This window comes from Musa acuminata, chromosome BXJ2-1, assembly GCF_036884655.1.
Source record: "Musa acuminata AAA Group cultivar baxijiao chromosome BXJ2-1, Cavendish_Baxijiao_AAA, whole genome shotgun sequence".
In the NCBI taxonomy this organism is placed as follows: Eukaryota; Viridiplantae; Streptophyta; class Magnoliopsida; order Zingiberales; family Musaceae; genus Musa; species Musa acuminata.
In genome coordinates this window covers 10,863,861-10,883,694 of record NC_088338.1, presented here as the reverse complement: position 1 = coordinate 10,883,694, position 19,834 = coordinate 10,863,861, and the positions used below count along the sequence as shown (strand labels likewise).

Genomic DNA, 19,834 nt, shown 5'->3' with positions numbered 1-19,834 from the left:
TGATCTGACAGGATGAGTGATGCGAAGTCGAGATATCTGAGGTGGCTTGGAGGTGGTTTTGGAGGGAACTCTAGCTTCTCGAGGTGGTCCTGCGATCGACTCTGACCTCCTTAGTGGTCCTGTATGAAGGTTGATGTTAGAGGAGATTTTTTGACCCGACTCTTCCGACGCTCAAGTTAGTATTGTAAAATTCTAGGGGGGTGAAATGACTTGCGGTGAGATAGATCCGACCCCCAGGTAGGCATTGGGGGTCGACTTTTATACTTGGGGGCCATGGGATCATTCGTAATTGTCTCAACACCCTCATCTTGTCGCTTGTTCACATGAGCAACTGATTCGAACGGTCCCTTATGTTTGGTCAATCCCATATGTGGGCTTCGACGGGATGATTTAGGCACTGAGCCCAAATCTGATTTATTATTAAACAAAAAGAGAAAAAGAAGAAAATGGGAAAAGACTTCTTTGCTTATGTTGTTTATGCTGCTCTGGTTAATATTTGCTTTTCATAACAAGTTGATATTTTTGATGAGGAACTCATTTTGATATACAAAGAGGGAAAAGACTTATTCCGTAATAATAGTTTTTTCCCAACACCCTACGGCTTGTCTTCCGCAAAGGTCAACCAAAGGTGGGGGAAGGAGTATGATCGGCTACCCAAGGATCACCACCTCTAGCAACTAATAAGACTGGTTCAAACAACATCCCATGGACTGTTATCCACAAGGGACGATAAGCCATTACCCCCTCTATGTCGATAGTGATGGGACGACTTTGGCCTTCATCTTTTAAGTTAGTTTTTCTATGATGGCTAACTAGCGCATCATGATTGGTACTCTAAAATATTTCCTCTTGAGAAGAAATCTACTCTCTTTGTATTTTTTATACCATCTCGTAGGCATAACCCAATGTGATAAAGAAATGTGACGAAAAATGGATGGATCATCTTGTACGAGATGTCATAGCCGTTCTCCGGAGTTGGTGTCACGGAGTGTAATATAGAGTGTTTTGAATAAAACATTATATCATTGTAGATCAAATTATCATAGCTACACGTTATAATTTGTTATCATGACATAATGATGTAGATATATAGTGCCATATGGTAATAACTTGATGCCGCAAAGGAAAAGAAATGAAAATGAGGCAAGGAAATGGAACCACATTGGAGATTAGACATACATATTTGATATCAAAGGAAAAGCATGTTTAGTACATACAAATGTAATGTCATAAACTTGGTTTTTTTGTACTTAATACTTTAATAAATAGATTTAGTTATACATGCATATAAATTTAGAATGCTGTCATATTTCTTTCTGTGCATAATTATTGAGCCAAACAGAAGGGTACTGCTGATGGTGAGAAAAAGAGAGACAAACTGTGTGTATATGTACATAATTATTGCTGAATTGACATGAAACATGCACATGATAATACTCTATACAGGGCCTAATCTAATCCTTCATTCCAAGGCATAGGAAGGCTCCTAATTGAGTGTGATTGGACTCAAATGGAATTCAAAGAAATTTTACTTTGTTTGATACATTCTTCTCTACCAATCTCATTCACTATGTTCACTCACATCATACCACTTGCCCCAAATGAGATGCAACCCATCCACGCACGTGACCGTCATTTCATGTGACTCACGTAATGGCAATTTGATGATACCCTTTCCGTTATCCTCATTTCCTTTTTCTTAAAAAGATGTTTCTCACCAATCGATAATATTTCGAATAATGCTAAAAACACGATAATAAATTCACTACGTTGCCGACGGTCGCCGCCCCTTCTCCGCGCTCCGGATCCCGCTCCAGCTCCGTCGACGTCGCTCGGCCGCAGCAAACCCTCGAGTCCCTGCCGAGAAGGCTCGTCAGCGAGAGCATCCGGCTCCCAGGCGACTTCAACCCAACCGTAGCTCGGCCTCTGTTTCCCTCGCCGGCACCTCGATCCTTAAGTCCCTAGAAGCAGAGCTTGACTCCGACGCATCCTCCTCAAGGAATAACGCGCCCGAATCATCCGTCGGCGCTGGTATCGGCAGAACCACCTGAATCGGCGGCGGTGGCGGGGCAGCCTCCACGGCGGTGCGGCAAAGGGGACAGGTGGAGTGGGAGTGAAACCACATGTCTATGCACTCCATGTGGAAGCAGTGGCCGCACCGCGGGAGGGCTCGCATCTTCTCCCCTTCCTCCAACTCGTTGAGGCACACCGCGCATTCCACCACATCCTCGTCGCACCCCGGTGCGGCGGCGCAGATGAGAACGGGGAGGAAGTCGAGTACGCTAGGGCGGAGGCCGCGACAGGTGGCAGATGCGGAGGCGAGGGTGCCGCCCACGCCGCCGTTAGGCAAGGCGCACAAAGTTGAAACGGGTAGGGTACGAAAGCTACGGTTGCCTACCTCAGACCCGAGAACAGCGTCAAGCACACAAATTGTGGAAAGCCAAAGCATTCGTCATCACTGTGAACCCAATCATACATCATATGTGCACAGAAAGCAGACGAGACACAATGCAAAGCACTGATTCATTAGAATGGAATGGAACGATAGATACTCCAATGATTGATTGTGGGACGCGACAGCACGTAATATTTGATATTTTAGGGCGAATTTTAAGAAAATATTCATATTTTAAATATTCCTCAAGAGAAATCACCTCTTTTGCTTTTTCTCAACTAATATCCTTAATTTAAAAAATACCTAAAATACATTTCAAAGTTTTTTTTATCAAATTTTGTATCCATTTTATTATTTTTGAATATTACAATATTTTAATTTGACTCGTTTATAATATTTTTTAATAACATTTATAATATTTTTATTGATGTATTGAAAACACTGTTAATAGTATTATCTGGTGACTCATTATCATTACTTATCAACTATTATAATATTATATTTTTTATATTTATAATTTATTTGATTAACGATAGGAGTTTATTTAAATAATTTATATTATTTTCAAGTAGATTTTATAGTGTTTTTGTTATTATGATCAAAAATACTCTAATGGGTAAAAACAATATAATATATGAAAATTTTTTTGAGGAGCAATTTAATTTTGTTTTTTAATTAGGAGTATCGTTTGGTACATTGATAGAGGGAGTTTAGTTTAAACTCCATTATCAATTGGTTGTTATCATAAAAAAGGGAGAGATTGTTGAATCTCGGATATTGATGATGAAATCAATTGATGAATTTATGATCTAATCTGCGTTTTAAATGACATAGGACTAATTTCGATCAAAAAAGGTAAATTGATTAAAGCAGGATGAATCGAACGTTGGGTCGGAGTGAAACATATCAGAAGATTGGACGTCGAGCCGAAGGAATGGTCGACATGCCGGAAGGACTTCATGCCATGAGTTCGGGCATCGGTCGAAGGATTGGACATTACGCCAAGGAGATCAGAAGTTGTGGGAATCAACATACTGATTGGGCAATACGCCGAAGGAGAGAATGATGCGCCAAAGAATCGAATGAAGCATCGAATGAACCAATGACATGTCAAACAATATTAGATTCATGCTTGTAATTGTGTGTGTCCAGATCGAGTTAGTTAGGTCTAACATGTAGCCAATTGTGTCTGAATCATGGCTGAATTGTATATGCTATTTAGCTCATTCAGTGACCTATAGCAGAGTTTGGTAGTGGTACCGTCCAGACACAGACTCCAAGACTGTGTCAAGCGATGGTACCACTAGACTAGGCAGTGATACTGGCCAGTGTCAGAGCTGCAAGCGTTGGTACCGCCAGGACTCAGGAAAGCCGAGATGAGACTTTTTTTGCTCTATTTTTGAAGTCATTTGGGATCTATAAATACCCTATCTATTTCTGCTTAGAGTTGCATGAATTTGAGCAAAAAAGGGGAAAAGAATACTTGCGAGAAAAAAATTAGAAGGTCTCATAGGATTTAGAGTCTCTTCCTTCTAGAGTTAGAAGTTTTATAAGGGAGGAGTGAGGTCTAAAAGAATGGTATAAAGGTTCTCTCCTGAGCTTGTAAAAATGAGAAAAAGTTATAAGGGTAGTTGATCTTCACCCATTGAAAGAAGATCGGTAGTGAAAGTCGATGGTCTCGAGTGAAGAGGAATATAGAGTAGATGATGGTCACGACGACCGAACCATTCTAAAACTTGGTGTGCATTTACTTTATGCTTTTCATTCATATTGCAAACTGATTTACTTATTCACTATTATTACGAACACTTTCATGTTAAACTCTTTTCCGATATCGGTTTTCATCGAACAAAAATTGGAATACGGAGTGGATGAAGGTCACGACGATCGAATCACTATAAAACTCGGTTTGCATTTACTTTATGCTTTTCATTCATATTACAAACTAATTTACTTATTCACTGTTCTTACAAACGCTTTCAAGTTTAACTCTTTTCCGATATCAGTTTTCATCAAACGAGAATTTTCAAATTGATGTGATTTTACGAAAGCACTAATTACCCTCCAACCCAACTCCCCCCTCCTCTTAGTGTCGTCATGGTCATAACAATAATAAGTGTAGTGAGAGTAAGAAATCAGTTTGGAATATAAATGAAAAGTATAAAATAAATGCAAACCAGATTTTATAGTAGTTCGGTCGTCGTGACCTACATCCACTCTTGATTCCTCTTCACTTGAGGCCACCGGTTTTCACTACCAATCTTCTTTCAACGGGCGCAGATTAATTACCCTTACAACACTTTCTCCTTTTCATAAGCTTAGGAAAGAACCTTTACACCTCTCTTTTTTAGACCTCACTCCTCCCTTAGAAACATTTTAACTCTAGGAGAAAGAGACTTACTAATTTTAGAGAGATTACAACACTTTTTTTGTCAAGTATATTTTCCCTCTTTTCTACTCAATTTCATGCTCTTCCAAACAGAAATAACTAGAGTATTTATAGGTCTCAAATGACTTAAAAAATAGAGTAAAAAAGGATCTTATCTCGGGTTTCTCGGGTCTTGACAATACCACTGCCTGTAGTACTGACATTAAGTAGTACCACCTCTTGGCATAGTTTAGGAGACTGTGTCTGGGTGGTACCACCACTCAATCTGATAGTGCTACTGCTTAGGCTAGCTATGGGTCATTGAATGAGCATTCCACTTGGCCCAAAATAACCCTAATTCGGGCCCAGTTGGCCCCTAATTGAGTTGGCATTGTTTCACCCTAATACAGGCTCAATTAGACATAAACTAACTTGATCTAGACATACGATTACAAGCATGAATCCTATATTGTCCGGCATGTTATTGGTTCATCCGACGTTTCGTCTGATCCTTCGGTGCATTGTCCTCTCCTTCGGAGTATTGCCTAATCAGCATGTTGACTCCCACAACTTCTGATCTCCTTAGCACAATATCTTATCCTTTGGCCCGATGTTCAAACTCATGACACGAAGTCCTTTTGTCGTCACGTTAATCGATCCTACGGCTCGAGGTCCAATCTCCTGATATGTTCTACTCCTGCCCAATGTCCAATTCTTTCTTCTTTAATCGACTTACCTTTTCTAATCGAAGTTCGTCCTACATCACTTAAAATATAGATTAGATCATAACTTTATCAATTAATTTCATCATCAAAATCCGATATTCAACAGATTATTCAATACCCAATACTATGTCACGACCTTAGCTGGAATTGCCTAAGTCGTGAGGCACCCTTATGGCCAAGACGCGAACTTAGCTTGAGTTGCCTAAGTTGCGACGCACCCTTACGCTAACTTTTCGGACTTAGCTGGGATTACCTAAGTCTTGAGGTGTCCTTCTGACATATGCATTCGCAAAGGTTCAGCCTAGTTGCAATCTCATATAGGTCCCGAAAGACTTGTAAAATAGAAAGTTGATTAGATTAAAAATGATGGACAAATCCCGACGTCTCGCAAAGAGGGAAGCTTTACAAGTAATTTAGTAAGAACCTTGTGTGCACAGGAGAAAAGAGAGAGAGAGAGAAGAGGAAAACAAGGACTTTAGAAGATAGAACGAACAGTTGTAAGTCCACAAACAACTACTCACCGGGTGCCGGGCGTGACAATAAGTTCCCGTCAAGGTAACGTAAGAACTTGCGAAAGGTTGTTCAACGCCCAACAATATACCGAAGCCCCATCCATCCCTATGCCACTTGGGGGGTTCCAGGGTGCTGAGATGGTTGATGTTTCACGCGGTGCAGCAGGATGCAAAAAACAGCCTGCGGCACGTGAAAACGGAGCCATTTTAGGGCTTCTTCGCCTGGCGCTGTGAGCAGTCTCACTGTTCGCTACAACCTGTTCAAACATTTATTTTTACAAGCAAAAAATATAAAACTAAGGCAAAACAAGCTGTCATATCTTTGTTCAAGCATACAAAAGTGACGAACGAATCGTTGAACGAAGTTGTTGCGAGTACGCGACAACTGTTCGTGACAACTACCCTGAAGCCTCATCCGCCTTGGTGGCACCCGAGGGGTTCTAGGGTGCTGAGATAGTTGATGTTTTACGTGAGGTTACAATCTATATAAAACAAGTAGTGGCATGCAAAAATAGAGCCATTTTGGGATAGTATGAGCCAATGTGGCGAGCGATCGTACTATAGTACTGCGAATTATCGTTGCTTATATTTTTGAAGTAAAAACATACAAAACCAAGGCAAAATATGTTGTCATGTATCTGTACAAGTATGCAAAAGCGACGAATGGTTCGTTGAATGAAATTATTGTGGGTATAAGATGATCGTTCGTGACATTTTCGTCCACTTAAACTTTCGACACCCTCATCGATGCTTATCGGGAGTTTTTTATGACTGCTTCTTCATATCGTAGGGCATCTTCGAGCTCCCAACTAGCTTCGATTTGTAGAAACTTTCGCCACATCACCAAGTACTTGGTCTTCTTAGCTCCATTAGGTAGCTTTATCTTGTGATCCACTAAAATAATTTTAACTCGCTTCTTGTAGGAGGCTCTAGTTGGGGGTAGCCAAGTTAGAACACTTCAGGAAGTATTTTGTGGATCTGAGTGGTAGGTTTTCAGGTTGCTGGCATGAAAAACATTGTAAATTTTGAGCCATGCTAATAGCTGCAACTTGTATGAGACATTGCCCACCCTATTGATAATTAGGAAGGGCCCTTCATACTTGCGCATCAGTCCTTTGTATACTTTGTACCTGAAAATTTTGAGTGATGCTGGTTGGAGTTTCACCAATACTAAGTCGCTGACTTTGAACTTCTGCGGTCGCCTTCCCATGTCTGCCCACTTCTTCATCTTTTTGGCCGCCTTCTCCAAGTAAGCTCGCCCAATATCTATATTTCGATGTCATTCTTTTGCAAAGTGATATGCTAACATACTACTCCCAATATACCCGATAGTCAAGGTGTAAGGAGTTGACAATTGTTGTCGTATAATAATCTTGAAGAGGCTCTTGTTGGATGTAGAGCTCCGTTACGTAGATTTTTTTTCATACTAGATTTTTTTATTACAAGAATTAATAAAGAAAAAGCTTATGATATTAAGCACTTAAACATACATAACCGAAGTAGTAAGTACACTGCATGTTTACATTGACACCTCCATAGTAACTTGAAGGAGCAGCACATAACTATATATATATATATATATATATATATATATATATATATATATATATATATATATATATATATATATATATATATATATAAACCAAGTTGTGTGCTTAGCCAAATCTGCCATGATTTCCCCAGCGAGCCATGGCGTTACGATACCACACGAACACAACCCCACCAGACTCCTTGGCAACTCGGACGCAGTCAGCTGGCTCGGCTGCCTCTTTCGTCGGGACGGTGTAGTAGTTCTGATACATGTTGACGTTGTGTGATGGCGGTGGCGGTGGTGGTCTTCCTCTTATGTTGCCATTGCGTGGCGGTGGTGGTCTTCCTCTTCTTCCCAAGTACTCCTCGAGCATGTCAAAGCCTTCTCTTCCCACCTTGCCAAGGTCGGTCTGAGGCGCCATGAGCTTGCTGATCGATGGGCGTCTGCAAGTAGTGTGTGTGTGAGTGTGGGTGTGTGTGTTAAGGCGCAGGAGTTCTTATAGACGCATGCTTTCATGATATTAACATTCTATGAGGAGGGCACGAAGATACGATGACGAAACAATTATTGGCATCTAATGCTGTTTCCATATTCTAACAATTATTGGAGAGGGAATATTTTTGTTGGGCGAGACGGATTGAGATGGGATGGGATGGAGAGTGGATATCCACACGTATGATTACAAGTGTGTGTGTTATTTGTGGTCTAAACAGGAATCAAGCGTCCATTATGGCACTTTGGTTAACCTATGAATGACTTACACACCAATATACTCGTTTCGGCTTGTAGTCCAAGGAAGGACATTTATGATTGAGCTAGCTGCACTTTTCCTTACTCGGTTGTTCTGTTCCCTATATGGAATCTAACTGTGATATGTACGATACTAATCTATTCTTTTATTTTTAACTGAATAATCTATTTATTATTTATCGAATATGATTTTAAATTTTTAATATTTTAGATATATAATATTGAGGGAAAATACTATTGACAATTGAGTTAACCCGATTTAGTCTTGATCCAAAGGTATAAAGATATTTATGGAACCATCATGGTGACCTTGGTGCAGTTAAGATGATTCTAAGGTGGTCTTCACGTAACCTCGACCTATCCAAAGTAGTATTGAGGTCGATCTGAGATAGAACCTAACTTCTCGATGGGTTCCTATACAAAGGCTAGTATCAAGAGAAACTTTTCGACCCAACTCATTCGACGCTCGAGTTAGTTTAGAAGATTGAGGTGTGAAAATATTTTTTTAAAAAATAATCTAACCCTTAGATCGATGTAAGCGATTAATTTTTATATCTGATTGACTGAGAATATCATTTATAACGATCTTAACATCTAACCTTGATATTTTATCCACGGGAGTTGATAAATCATAACCTGATTTAGTCTTAACCCAAAAGCATAAAGACAATTGTGGAGCCATCGTGGTGACCTTGGTGTAGTTGAGATGGTTTCAAGGTGGTCTTTACATAACCTCACCTATTCAAGACAGTCTTAAGATCGACCCAAGATAGAATTTGACTCATCGATTGGTTCTTGTACAAAGATTAGTACGAGAGGAGCTTTTTAACCCGACTCATTCGATGCTCGAATTAATTCAGAAGGTTATATGAGGGGTGAAAATATTTTTGAAAAAAATAGTCTAACCTTTAGATCGGGGTTGACTTTTATACTTGATTGACCGAGAATATCATTTATAGCAATCTCAATATCTCATCTTCATGTTTTATCCACGATAGCCAATAAACCATAACCATTCCCATGTTATTGTTCAATTAAAAATGATTTAACTTTTTTCTTCGATATAGTAATTAGTTGATACAGGTTAATTGTCAAAATATTTTCTCTCATATAATATACTATAATCAATCGATCGGAAACAAATGGTTAATACGCGCGTATTCCTATGCACTTGTATGCTGTGATCGGAGAAAAGACAAGGTGGTCCATCTAAGAAGACCCACCCATGGGGGCCACCACCGTTAGGCAAGGCGCACAAAGTTGAAATGGGTAGGGTATGAAAGCTATGGTTGCCTACCTCAGACCCGAGAACAACGTCAAGCACACAAATTGTGGAAAGCCAATGCATTCGGCATCACTGTGAACCCAATCATACATATCATATGTACACAGAAAGCAGACGAGACGCAATGCAAAGCACTGATTCATGGAACGGAACGATAGATACTCCAATGATTGATTGTGGGACACAACAGCAGGTAATATTTGATATTTTAGGGCGATTTTTAAGAAAATATTCATATTTTAAATATTTCTCAAGAGATATCGCCTCTTTTGCTTTTTTCAAATAATATCCTTAATTTTAAAAATACCTAAAATACATTTCAAAGTTTTTTTTATCAATTTTTTGTCCATTTTATTATTTTGAACTATTATAATATTTTTATTTGACTCGTTTATAATATTTTTATTGATGCATCGAAAATACTGTTAATAGTATTATATCGTGACTCTTTGATTATCATTACTTATAATATCATATTTTTATATTTATAATTAGTTTGATTGATGTTAGGATTCTATTTAAATAATTTATGATATTTTCAAGTAGATTTTATAGTGTTTGTGTTATTATGATCAAAATACTATAATGGGTAAAAACAATATACTATATGAAAATTTTTTGAGGAGCAATTTGAATTTGTTTTTAATTAGGAGTATCATTTGGTAAGAAGTAAAATGAAGGGTATTGATTGAAAAAAATCTAAAATAAGAATATTTTTTAGAAAAATTATCTGATATTTAATATAATTTATTGCATTGCATAAAGTGGCCATTGTTTTTCCTTACCCCATTAGTATGGGAAGAAGAGAAAGCAATGGTAGGATAACGTAAAAAAAAAAAAAAGAATGAGAGAGACAAACCCAATTGAGAATCTTTTTTGGATGTAATAGAAAGGGAAGTAAAAGACATGCAGGGAGTGGAAAGAAATAATATTTTATTTAGCTAATGATAGAAGAGGAAAAAAAAGAAGTAGCTTTTTTAGAATGGGGAGACATCCTTAGATCATTCTCTAATAATATTTTAGAATGAGATATCTTTTTCAGATAAAGAGATCTGCTCTATCGGATATTTTCAAAGATCCTCCTACCATTATTATTATTTAAATATTATGTGTGTATTGGATAAGCATTTTAATGCAGTCCAGTCCAAATAAAACAAAAAAAAAACTTTATGTAATATATATATATATATATATATATATATATATATATATATATATATATATATATATATATATATATATATATATATATATCCCCACAACTTAATGACATCAGAGATGCATAGGAGAGACTCTGATTCGCTGATGTCACAGCTTAATGACATCAGTTAAGTCTAACATAGTTTCGCCAGTGAATCCTGTGGCGAGCATACCTCACAAACAGCAACACTCCACCAAATTGCTTGGCAACTTGGATGGTGTCAAGCATTGGTTCTTTCTTCCCTCTCCTGCCCAAGAACTCCTCTATCATCTCAAATGCTTCCCTGCCCACCTTATCAAGATCGGCCTTAGATGCCATCTAGGTTGCTGCGGTTGCTGAGGAACTTGTTCCATGGCGGCTATCGTCTTATAACAGGCACTTGGTTGACTGGAAGTCACTGGTGTGGGGTTGGCATGCATAAACCATTCGGTGCTTTTGGTATGCTTCCTGATCTCTTGGGAAACTAATGGGAGGATATATGGATAGATAAGGTGGCATGCAAATGTAGGCAACATATCTGATGCTGTTCCGACGTCCCGGAAGCAGTATTATTGGGATAGAATATTTTTCTTCCTTAAGGAACGAAGATTTGATGCATATAGAGTTTGTGGAGAATAGATTTGCATGCACCAATCGATGAGTGAGTATAAGCAATCTCTGAGAGAGAGAGAGAGAGAGAGAGAGAGAGAGAGAGAGAGAGAGAGAGAGAGAGATGTTTCAAGAATACTACTTTCCGTGTGGGATGAAATCCAAATCATATTTTCTTTTATCTATAAATTTTCCTCGGGACGTATTGTGAAAATTGGATGAGATCTCTCCGAATAAGATGTGGCACTGAGGAGAAACTTGAAATCTAAGATTGGAAGCCATACATACGTCAATTCAAGATAAGCAAAGGGATATTTGGAACCACGATTCAAAGAGTACTGGTTGTTCTTTTTATTCTCGGTGATAATGATAGCTGAAAAAGGAAAAAGCATATCGTCTCCAATGTTGTATCTTTTTCTTCCAAGCTCTTCAGTTTCTAGCGTCTCTTCAAAGACGACGATACGGTGTCGGAGAAGGACAGTGGCAAATAACTCAAGCAAGAAGTCATAAGACCGTGTACAAGCTATATTAGGAGGATAAGTAATTTGATTCTTCTATAAATATTCTATATATGTATCATATACTTTATATTTCTTATCTTAGCAACTGCAAGCCTTTTTTGTTTTCGTTGTTTTGGATGGAATAAGAAAAAGGAGACTATAAAAAGGGAATTATAAGCATTTACATTCATGATAAGATGAAGAACACACTGCTTCTTATAGCACACCATCATAACCTTTGTTACATATAATAGCATGCATACGTTCTCTTATCCTCGATCTCTTTACTGGTTATTGCATTGGAGATCCGTAGGAGCTACATACATATATGAGCCATATCTCAGTGCCATGCAAGCTTTAAGGAAATGTGCCACCATTATAATTTCCCCAGCGAAACTTGGTGACAGCTGAATACCTCTCCTTAACGACGACAACTCGGTGGTCACCAATCACCTGTTCTCTCACTAGGGCAGGGTTGCGTGGCGTAGGAGGAGGAGGAAAAGGAGGAGGAGAAGAAGAAGCAGGAGGAGGAGGAGGCCTTCTTCTCCTGCCCAAGTAGTCCTCTAATATGACAAAAGCTATCTTACCCTCCTTGGCAAGATCAGTCGGAGGTGCCATCAGCTTACGAGTGAGTCTCAAAGAGCTGCTACTTTGCTGTGTTGCTGAGCCACTTGTGGTGCGGCTATCCCTGCTTTATACGGCGCAGTCTTGGATCTCCTTGGTTGACTCAGGTCAACGTCGTAGGGTCGGCATAAGCCTTTCGGTGATCTTGGTATATTTGCTACTCTCCTGGGAGATACGTGGAACGAAGGATAAGATTGCATCTACAGCCAATGCAATGCACACATAGAGTGTTGGTATCTGGTGCTTTCCTAACATTCCAGAAACATTTGTGGTAGATATGGAATATTTTGCTTTAAAATGTATAGTGGTCATATGCCATAACTACAACCACATGATGACTGAGTATCAAAGGTGATAATACTCGGTGAAAGTATTGTATACAACTGAGGCTTCTCCTTTGTACCGCAGCAGATCTCATCCAAACTGCACTGCACCAATGTGGCTTGATACACCTTTTAGCTTTATAAACTCTAGAGGGATGCAAAGATTAGTCTGAATCTTTGGGGAAAGTGTGTCCAAAGATGCTGCCTGAGGATGACCGACTTTAACAAAGTAATGCTGCATGCGGCGGAGACTTTACAAAAGAGCAGAGAGGTCTTTTAGCGAGAGAAAGGATAAAAATATCTCAAATATTAACCTAGCAATCGTTTACATCACTCGTTCCAAATACTCATACGGAGTTACCGTCTTGATCTCAAGGTGCAAAGTCATCCGGGCAACCCTCATGGTGATCTGACAGGATGAGTGATGCGAAGTCGAGATATCTGAGGTGGCTTGGAGGTGGTTTTGGAGGGAACTCTAGCTTCTCGAGGTGGTCCTGCGATCGACTCTGACCTCCTTAGTGGTCCTGTATGAAGGTTGATGTTAGAGGAGATTTTTTGACCCGACTCTTCCGACGCTCAAGTTAGTATTGTAAAATTCTAGGGGGGTGAAATGACTTGCGGTGAGATAGATCCGACCCCCAGGTAGGCATTGGGGGTCGACTTTTATACTTGGGGGCCATGGGATCATTCGTAATTGTCTCAACACCCTCATCTTGTCGCTTGTTCACATGAGCAACTGATTCGAACGGTCCCTTATGTTTGGTCAATCCCATATGTGGGCTTCGACGGGATGATTTAGGCACTGAGCCCAAATCTGATTTATTATTAAACAAAAAGAGAAAAAGAAGAAAATGGGAAAAGACTTCTTTGCTTATGTTGTTTATGCTGCTCTGGTTAATATTTGCTTTTCATAACAAGTTGATATTTTTGATGAGGAACTCATTTTGATATACAAAGAGGGAAAAGACTTATTCCGTAATAATAGTTTTTTCCCAACACCCTACGGCTTGTCTTCCGCAAAGGTCAACCAAAGGTGGGGGAAGGAGTATGATCGGCTACCCAAGGATCACCACCTCTAGCAACTAATAAGACTGGTTCAAACAACATCCCATGGACTGTTATCCACAAGGGACGATAAGCCATTACCCCCTCTATGTCGATAGTGATGGGACGACTTTGGCCTTCATCTTTTAAGTTAGTTTTTCTATGATGGCTAACTAGCGCATCATGATTGGTACTCTAAAATATTTCCTCTTGAGAAGAAATCTACTCTCTTTGTATTTTTTATACCATCTCGTAGGCATAACCCAATGTGATAAAGAAATGTGACGAAAAATGGATGGATCATCTTGTACGAGATGTCATAGCCGTTCTCCGGAGTTGGTGTCACGGAGTGTAATATAGAGTGTTTTGAATAAAACATTATATCATTGTAGATCAAATTATCATAGCTACACGTTATAATTTGTTATCATGACATAATGATGTAGATATATAGTGCCATATGGTAATAACTTGATGCCGCAAAGGAAAAGAAATGAAAATGAGGCAAGGAAATGGAACCACATTGGAGATTAGACATACATATTTGATATCAAAGGAAAAGCATGTTTAGTACATACAAATGTAATGTCATAAACTTGGTTTTTTTGTACTTAATACTTTAATAAATAGATTTAGTTATACATGCATATAAATTTAGAATGCTGTCATATTTCTTTCTGTGCATAATTATTGAGCCAAACAGAAGGGTACTGCTGATGGTGAGAAAAAGAGAGACAAACTGTGTGTATATGTACATAATTATTGCTGAATTGACATGAAACATGCACATGATAATACTCTATACAGGGCCTAATCTAATCCTTCATTCCAAGGCATAGGAAGGCTCCTAATTGAGTGTGATTGGACTCAAATGGAATTCAAAGAAATTTTACTTTGTTTGATACATTCTTCTCTACCAATCTCATTCACTATGTTCACTCACATCATACCACTTGCCCCAAATGAGATGCAACCCATCCACGCACGTGACCGTCATTTCATGTGACTCACGTAATGGCAATTTGATGATACCCTTTCCGTTATCCTCATTTCCTTTTTCTTAAAAAGATGTTTCTCACCAATCGATAATATTTCGAATAATGCTAAAAACACGATAATAAATTCACTACGTTGCCGACGGTCGCCGCCCCTTCTCCGCGCTCCGGATCCCGCTCCAGCTCCGTCGACGTCGCTCGGCCGCAGCAAACCCTCGAGTCCCTGCCGAGAAGGCTCGTCAGCGAGAGCATCCGGCTCCCAGGCGACTTCAACCCAACCGTAGCTCGGCCTCTGTTTCCCTCGCCGGCACCTCGATCCTTAAGTCCCTAGAAGCAGAGCTTGACTCCGACGCATCCTCCTCAAGGAATAACGCGCCCGAATCATCCGTCGGCGCTGGTATCGGCAGAACCACCTGAATCGGCGGCGGTGGCGGGGCAGCCTCCACGGCGGTGCGGCAAAGGGGACAGGTGGAGTGGGAGTGAAACCACATGTCTATGCACTCCATGTGGAAGCAGTGGCCGCACCGCGGGAGGGCTCGCATCTTCTCCCCTTCCTCCAACTCGTTGAGGCACACCGCGCATTCCACCACATCCTCGTCGCACCCCGGTGCGGCGGCGCAGATGAGAACGGGGAGGAAGTCGAGTACGCTAGGGCGGAGGCCGCGACAGGTGGCAGATGCGGAGGCGAGGGTGCCGCCCACGCCGCCGTTAGGCAAGGCGCACAAAGTTGAAACGGGTAGGGTACGAAAGCTACGGTTGCCTACCTCAGACCCGAGAACAGCGTCAAGCACACAAATTGTGGAAAGCCAAAGCATTCGTCATCACTGTGAACCCAATCATACATCATATGTGCACAGAAAGCAGACGAGACACAATGCAAAGCACTGATTCATTAGAATGGAATGGAACGATAGATACTCCAATGATTGATTGTGGGACGCGACAGCACGTAATATTTGATATTTTAGGGCGAATTTTAAGAAAATATTCATATTTTAAATATTCCTCAAGAGAAATCACCTCTTTTGCTTTTTCTCAACTAATATCCTTAATTTAAAAAATACCTAAAATACATTTCAAAGTTTTTTTTATCAAATTTTGTATCCATTTTATTATTTTTGAATATTACAATATTTTAATTTGACTCGTTTATAATATTTTTTAATAACATTTATAATATTTTTATTGATGTATTGAAAACACTGTTAATAGTATTATCTGGTGACTCATTATCATTACTTATCAACTATTATAATATTATATTTTTTATATTTATAATTTATTTGATTAACGATAGGAGTTTATTTAAATAATTTATATTATTTTCAAGTAGATTTTATAGTGTTTTTGTTATTATGATCAAAAATACTCTAATGGGTAAAAACAATATAATATATGAAAATTTTTTTGAGGAGCAATTTAATTTTGTTTTTTAATTAGGAGTATCGTTTGGTACATTGATAGAGGGAGTTTAGTTTAAACTCCATTATCAATTGGTTGTTATCATAAAAAAGGGAGAGATTGTTGAATCTCGGATATTGATGATGAAATCAATTGATGAATTTATGATCTAATCTGCGTTTTAAATGACATAGGACTAATTTCGATCAAAAAAGGTAAATTGATTAAAGCAGGATGAATCGAACGTTGGGTCGGAGTGAAACATATCAGAAGATTGGACGTCGAGCCGAAGGAATGGTCGACATGCCGGAAGGACTTCATGCCATGAGTTCGGGCATCGGTCGAAGGATTGGACATTACGCCAAGGAGATCAGAAGTTGTGGGAATCAACATACTGATTGGGCAATACGCCGAAGGAGAGAATGATGCGCCAAAGAATCGAATGAAGCATCGAATGAACCAATGACATGTCAAACAATATTAGATTCATGCTTGTAATTGTGTGTGTCCAGATCGAGTTAGTTAGGTCTAACATGTAGCCAATTGTGTCTGAATCATGGCTGAATTGTATATGCTATTTAGCTCATTCAGTGACCTATAGCAGAGTTTGGTAGTGGTACCGTCCAGACACAGACTCCAAGACTGTGTCAAGCGATGGTACCACTAGACTAGGCAGTGATACTGGCCAGTGTCAGAGCTGCAAGCGTTGGTACCGCCAGGACTCAGGAAAGCCGAGATGAGACTTTTTTTGCTCTATTTTTGAAGTCATTTGGGATCTATAAATACCCTATCTATTTCTGCTTAGAGTTGCATGAATTTGAGCAAAAAAGGGGAAAAGAATACTTGCGAGAAAAAAATTAGAAGGTCTCATAGGATTTAGAGTCTCTTCCTTCTAGAGTTAGAAGTTTTATAAGGGAGGAGTGAGGTCTAAAAGAATGGTATAAAGGTTCTCTCCTGAGCTTGTAAAAATGAGAAAAAGTTATAAGGGTAGTTGATCTTCACCCATTGAAAGAAGATCGGTAGTGAAAGTCGATGGTCTCGAGTGAAGAGGAATATAGAGTAGATGATGGTCACGACGACCGAACCATTCTAAAACTTGGTGTGCATTTACTTTATGCTTTTCATTCATATTGCAAACTGATTTACTTATTCACTATTATTACGAACACTTTCATGTTAAACTCTTTTCCGATATCGGTTTTCATCGAACAAAAATTGGAATACGGAGTGGATGAAGGTCACGACGATCGAATCACTATAAAACTCGGTTTGCATTTACTTTATGCTTTTCATTCATATTACAAACTAATTTACTTATTCACTGTTCTTACAAACGCTTTCAAGTTTAACTCTTTTCCGATATCAGTTTTCATCAAACGAGAATTTTCAAATTGATGTGATTTTACGAAAGCACTAATTACCCTCCAACCCAACTCCCCCCTCCTCTTAGTGTCGTCATGGTCATAACAATAATAAGTGTAGTGAGAGTAAGAAATCAGTTTGGAATATAAATGAAAAGTATAAAATAAATGCAAACCAGATTTTATAGTAGTTCGGTCGTCGTGACCTACATCCACTCTTGATTCCTCTTCACTTGAGGCCACCGGTTTTCACTACCAATCTTCTTTCAACGGGCGCAGATTAATTACCCTTACAACACTTTCTCCTTTTCATAAGCTTAGGAAAGAACCTTTACACCTCTCTTTTTTAGACCTCACTCCTCCCTTAGAAACATTTTAACTCTAGGAGAAAGAGACTTACTAATTTTAGAGAGATTACAACACTTTTTTTGTCAAGTATATTTTCCCTCTTTTCTACTCAATTTCATGCTCTTCCAAACAGAAATAACTAGAGTATTTATAGGTCTCAAATGACTTAAAAAATAGAGTAAAAAAGGATCTTATCTCGGGTTTCTCGGGTCTTGACAATACCACTGCCTGTAGTACTGACATTAAGTAGTACCACCTCTTGGCATAGTTTAGGAGACTGTGTCTGGGTGGTACCACCACTCAATCTGATAGTGCTACTGCTTAGGCTAGCTATGGGTCATTGAATGAGCATTCCACTTGGCCCAAAATAACCCTAATTCGGGCCCAGTTGGCCCCTAATTGAGTTGGCATTGTTTCACCCTAATACAGGCTCAATTAGACATAAACTAACTTGATCTAGACATACGATTACAAGCATGAATCCTATATTGTCCGGCATGTTATTGGTTCATCCGACGTTTCGTCTGATCCTTCGGTGCATTGTCCTCTCCTTCGGAGTATTGCCTAATCAGCATGTTGACTCCCACAACTTCTGATCTCCTTAGCACAATATCTTATCCTTTGGCCCGATGTTCAAACTCATGACACGAAGTCCTTTTGTCGTCACGTTAATCGATCCTACGGCTCGAGGTCCAATCTCCTGATATGTTCTACTCCTGCCCAATGTCCAATTCTTTCTTCTTTAATCGACTTACCTTTTCTAATCGAAGTTCGTCCTACATCACTTAAAATATAGATTAGATCATAACTTTATCAATTAATTTCATCATCAAAATCCGATATTCAACAGATTATTCAATACCCAATACTATGTCACGACCTTAGCTGGAATTGCCTAAGTCGTGAGGCACCCTTATGGCCAAGACGCGAACTTAGCTTGAGTTGCCTAAGTTGCGACGCACCCTTACGCTAACTTTTCGGACTTAGCTGGGATTACCTAAGTCTTGAGGTGTCCTTCTGACATATGCATTCGCAAAGGTTCAGCCTAGTTGCAATCTCATATAGGTCCCGAAAGACTTGTAAAATAGAAAGTTGATTAGATTAAAAATGATGGACAAATCCCGACGTCTCGCAAAGAGGGAAGCTTTACAAGTAATTTAGTAAGAACCTTGTGTGCACAGGAGAAAAGAGAGAGAGAGAGAAGAGGAAAACAAGGACTTTAGAAGATAGAACGAACAGTTGTAAGTCCACAAACAACTACTCACCGGGTGCCGGGCGTGACAATAAGTTCCCGTCAAGGTAACGTAAGAACTTGCGAAAGGTTGTTCAACGCCCAACAATATACCGAAGCCCCATCCATCCCTATGCCACTTGGGGGGTTCCAGGGTGCTGAGATGGTTGATGTTTCACGCGGTGCAGCAGGATGCAAAAAACAGCCTGCGGCACGTGAAAACGGAGCCATTTTAGGGCTTCTTCGCCTGGCGCTGTGAGCAGTCTCACTGTTCGCTACAACCTGTTCAAACATTTATTTTTACAAGCAAAAAATATAAAACTAAGGCAAAACAAGCTGTCATATCTTTGTTCAAGCATACAAAAGTGACGAACGAATCGTTGAACGAAGTTGTTGCGAGTACGCGACAACTGTTCGTGACAACTACCCTGAAGCCTCATCCGCCTTGGTGGCACCCGAGGGGTTCTAGGGTGCTGAGATAGTTGATGTTTTACGTGAGGTTACAATCTATATAAAACAAGTAGTGGCATGCAAAAATAGAGCCATTTTGGGATAGTATGAGCCAATGTGGCGAGCGATCGTACTATAGTACTGCGAATTATCGTTGCTTATATTTTTGAAGTAAAAACATACAAAACCAAGGCAAAAT

The 19,834-nt window shown here is 39.5% G+C and overlaps 2 protein-coding genes across 2 annotated transcripts; both read right to left on the bottom strand.

The window, feature by feature from the left end:
- Window positions 1–1,903: 1,903 nt before the first annotated feature.
- LOC135598187 (E3 ubiquitin-protein ligase EL5-like) lies at window positions 1,904–2,449 on the bottom strand. Its single transcript, XM_065091727.1, has one exon. The coding sequence runs from the start codon at window positions 2,447–2,449 to the stop codon at window positions 1,904–1,906; it is 546 nt and encodes a 181-aa protein (XP_064947799.1).
- A 12,664-nt stretch (window positions 2,450–15,113) lies between these two features.
- On the bottom strand, window positions 15,114–15,659 carry LOC135598186 (E3 ubiquitin-protein ligase EL5-like). Its single transcript, XM_065091726.1, has one exon. The coding sequence runs from the start codon at window positions 15,657–15,659 to the stop codon at window positions 15,114–15,116; it is 546 nt and encodes a 181-aa protein (XP_064947798.1).
- Between the last annotated feature and the right edge of the window lie 4,175 nt (window positions 15,660–19,834).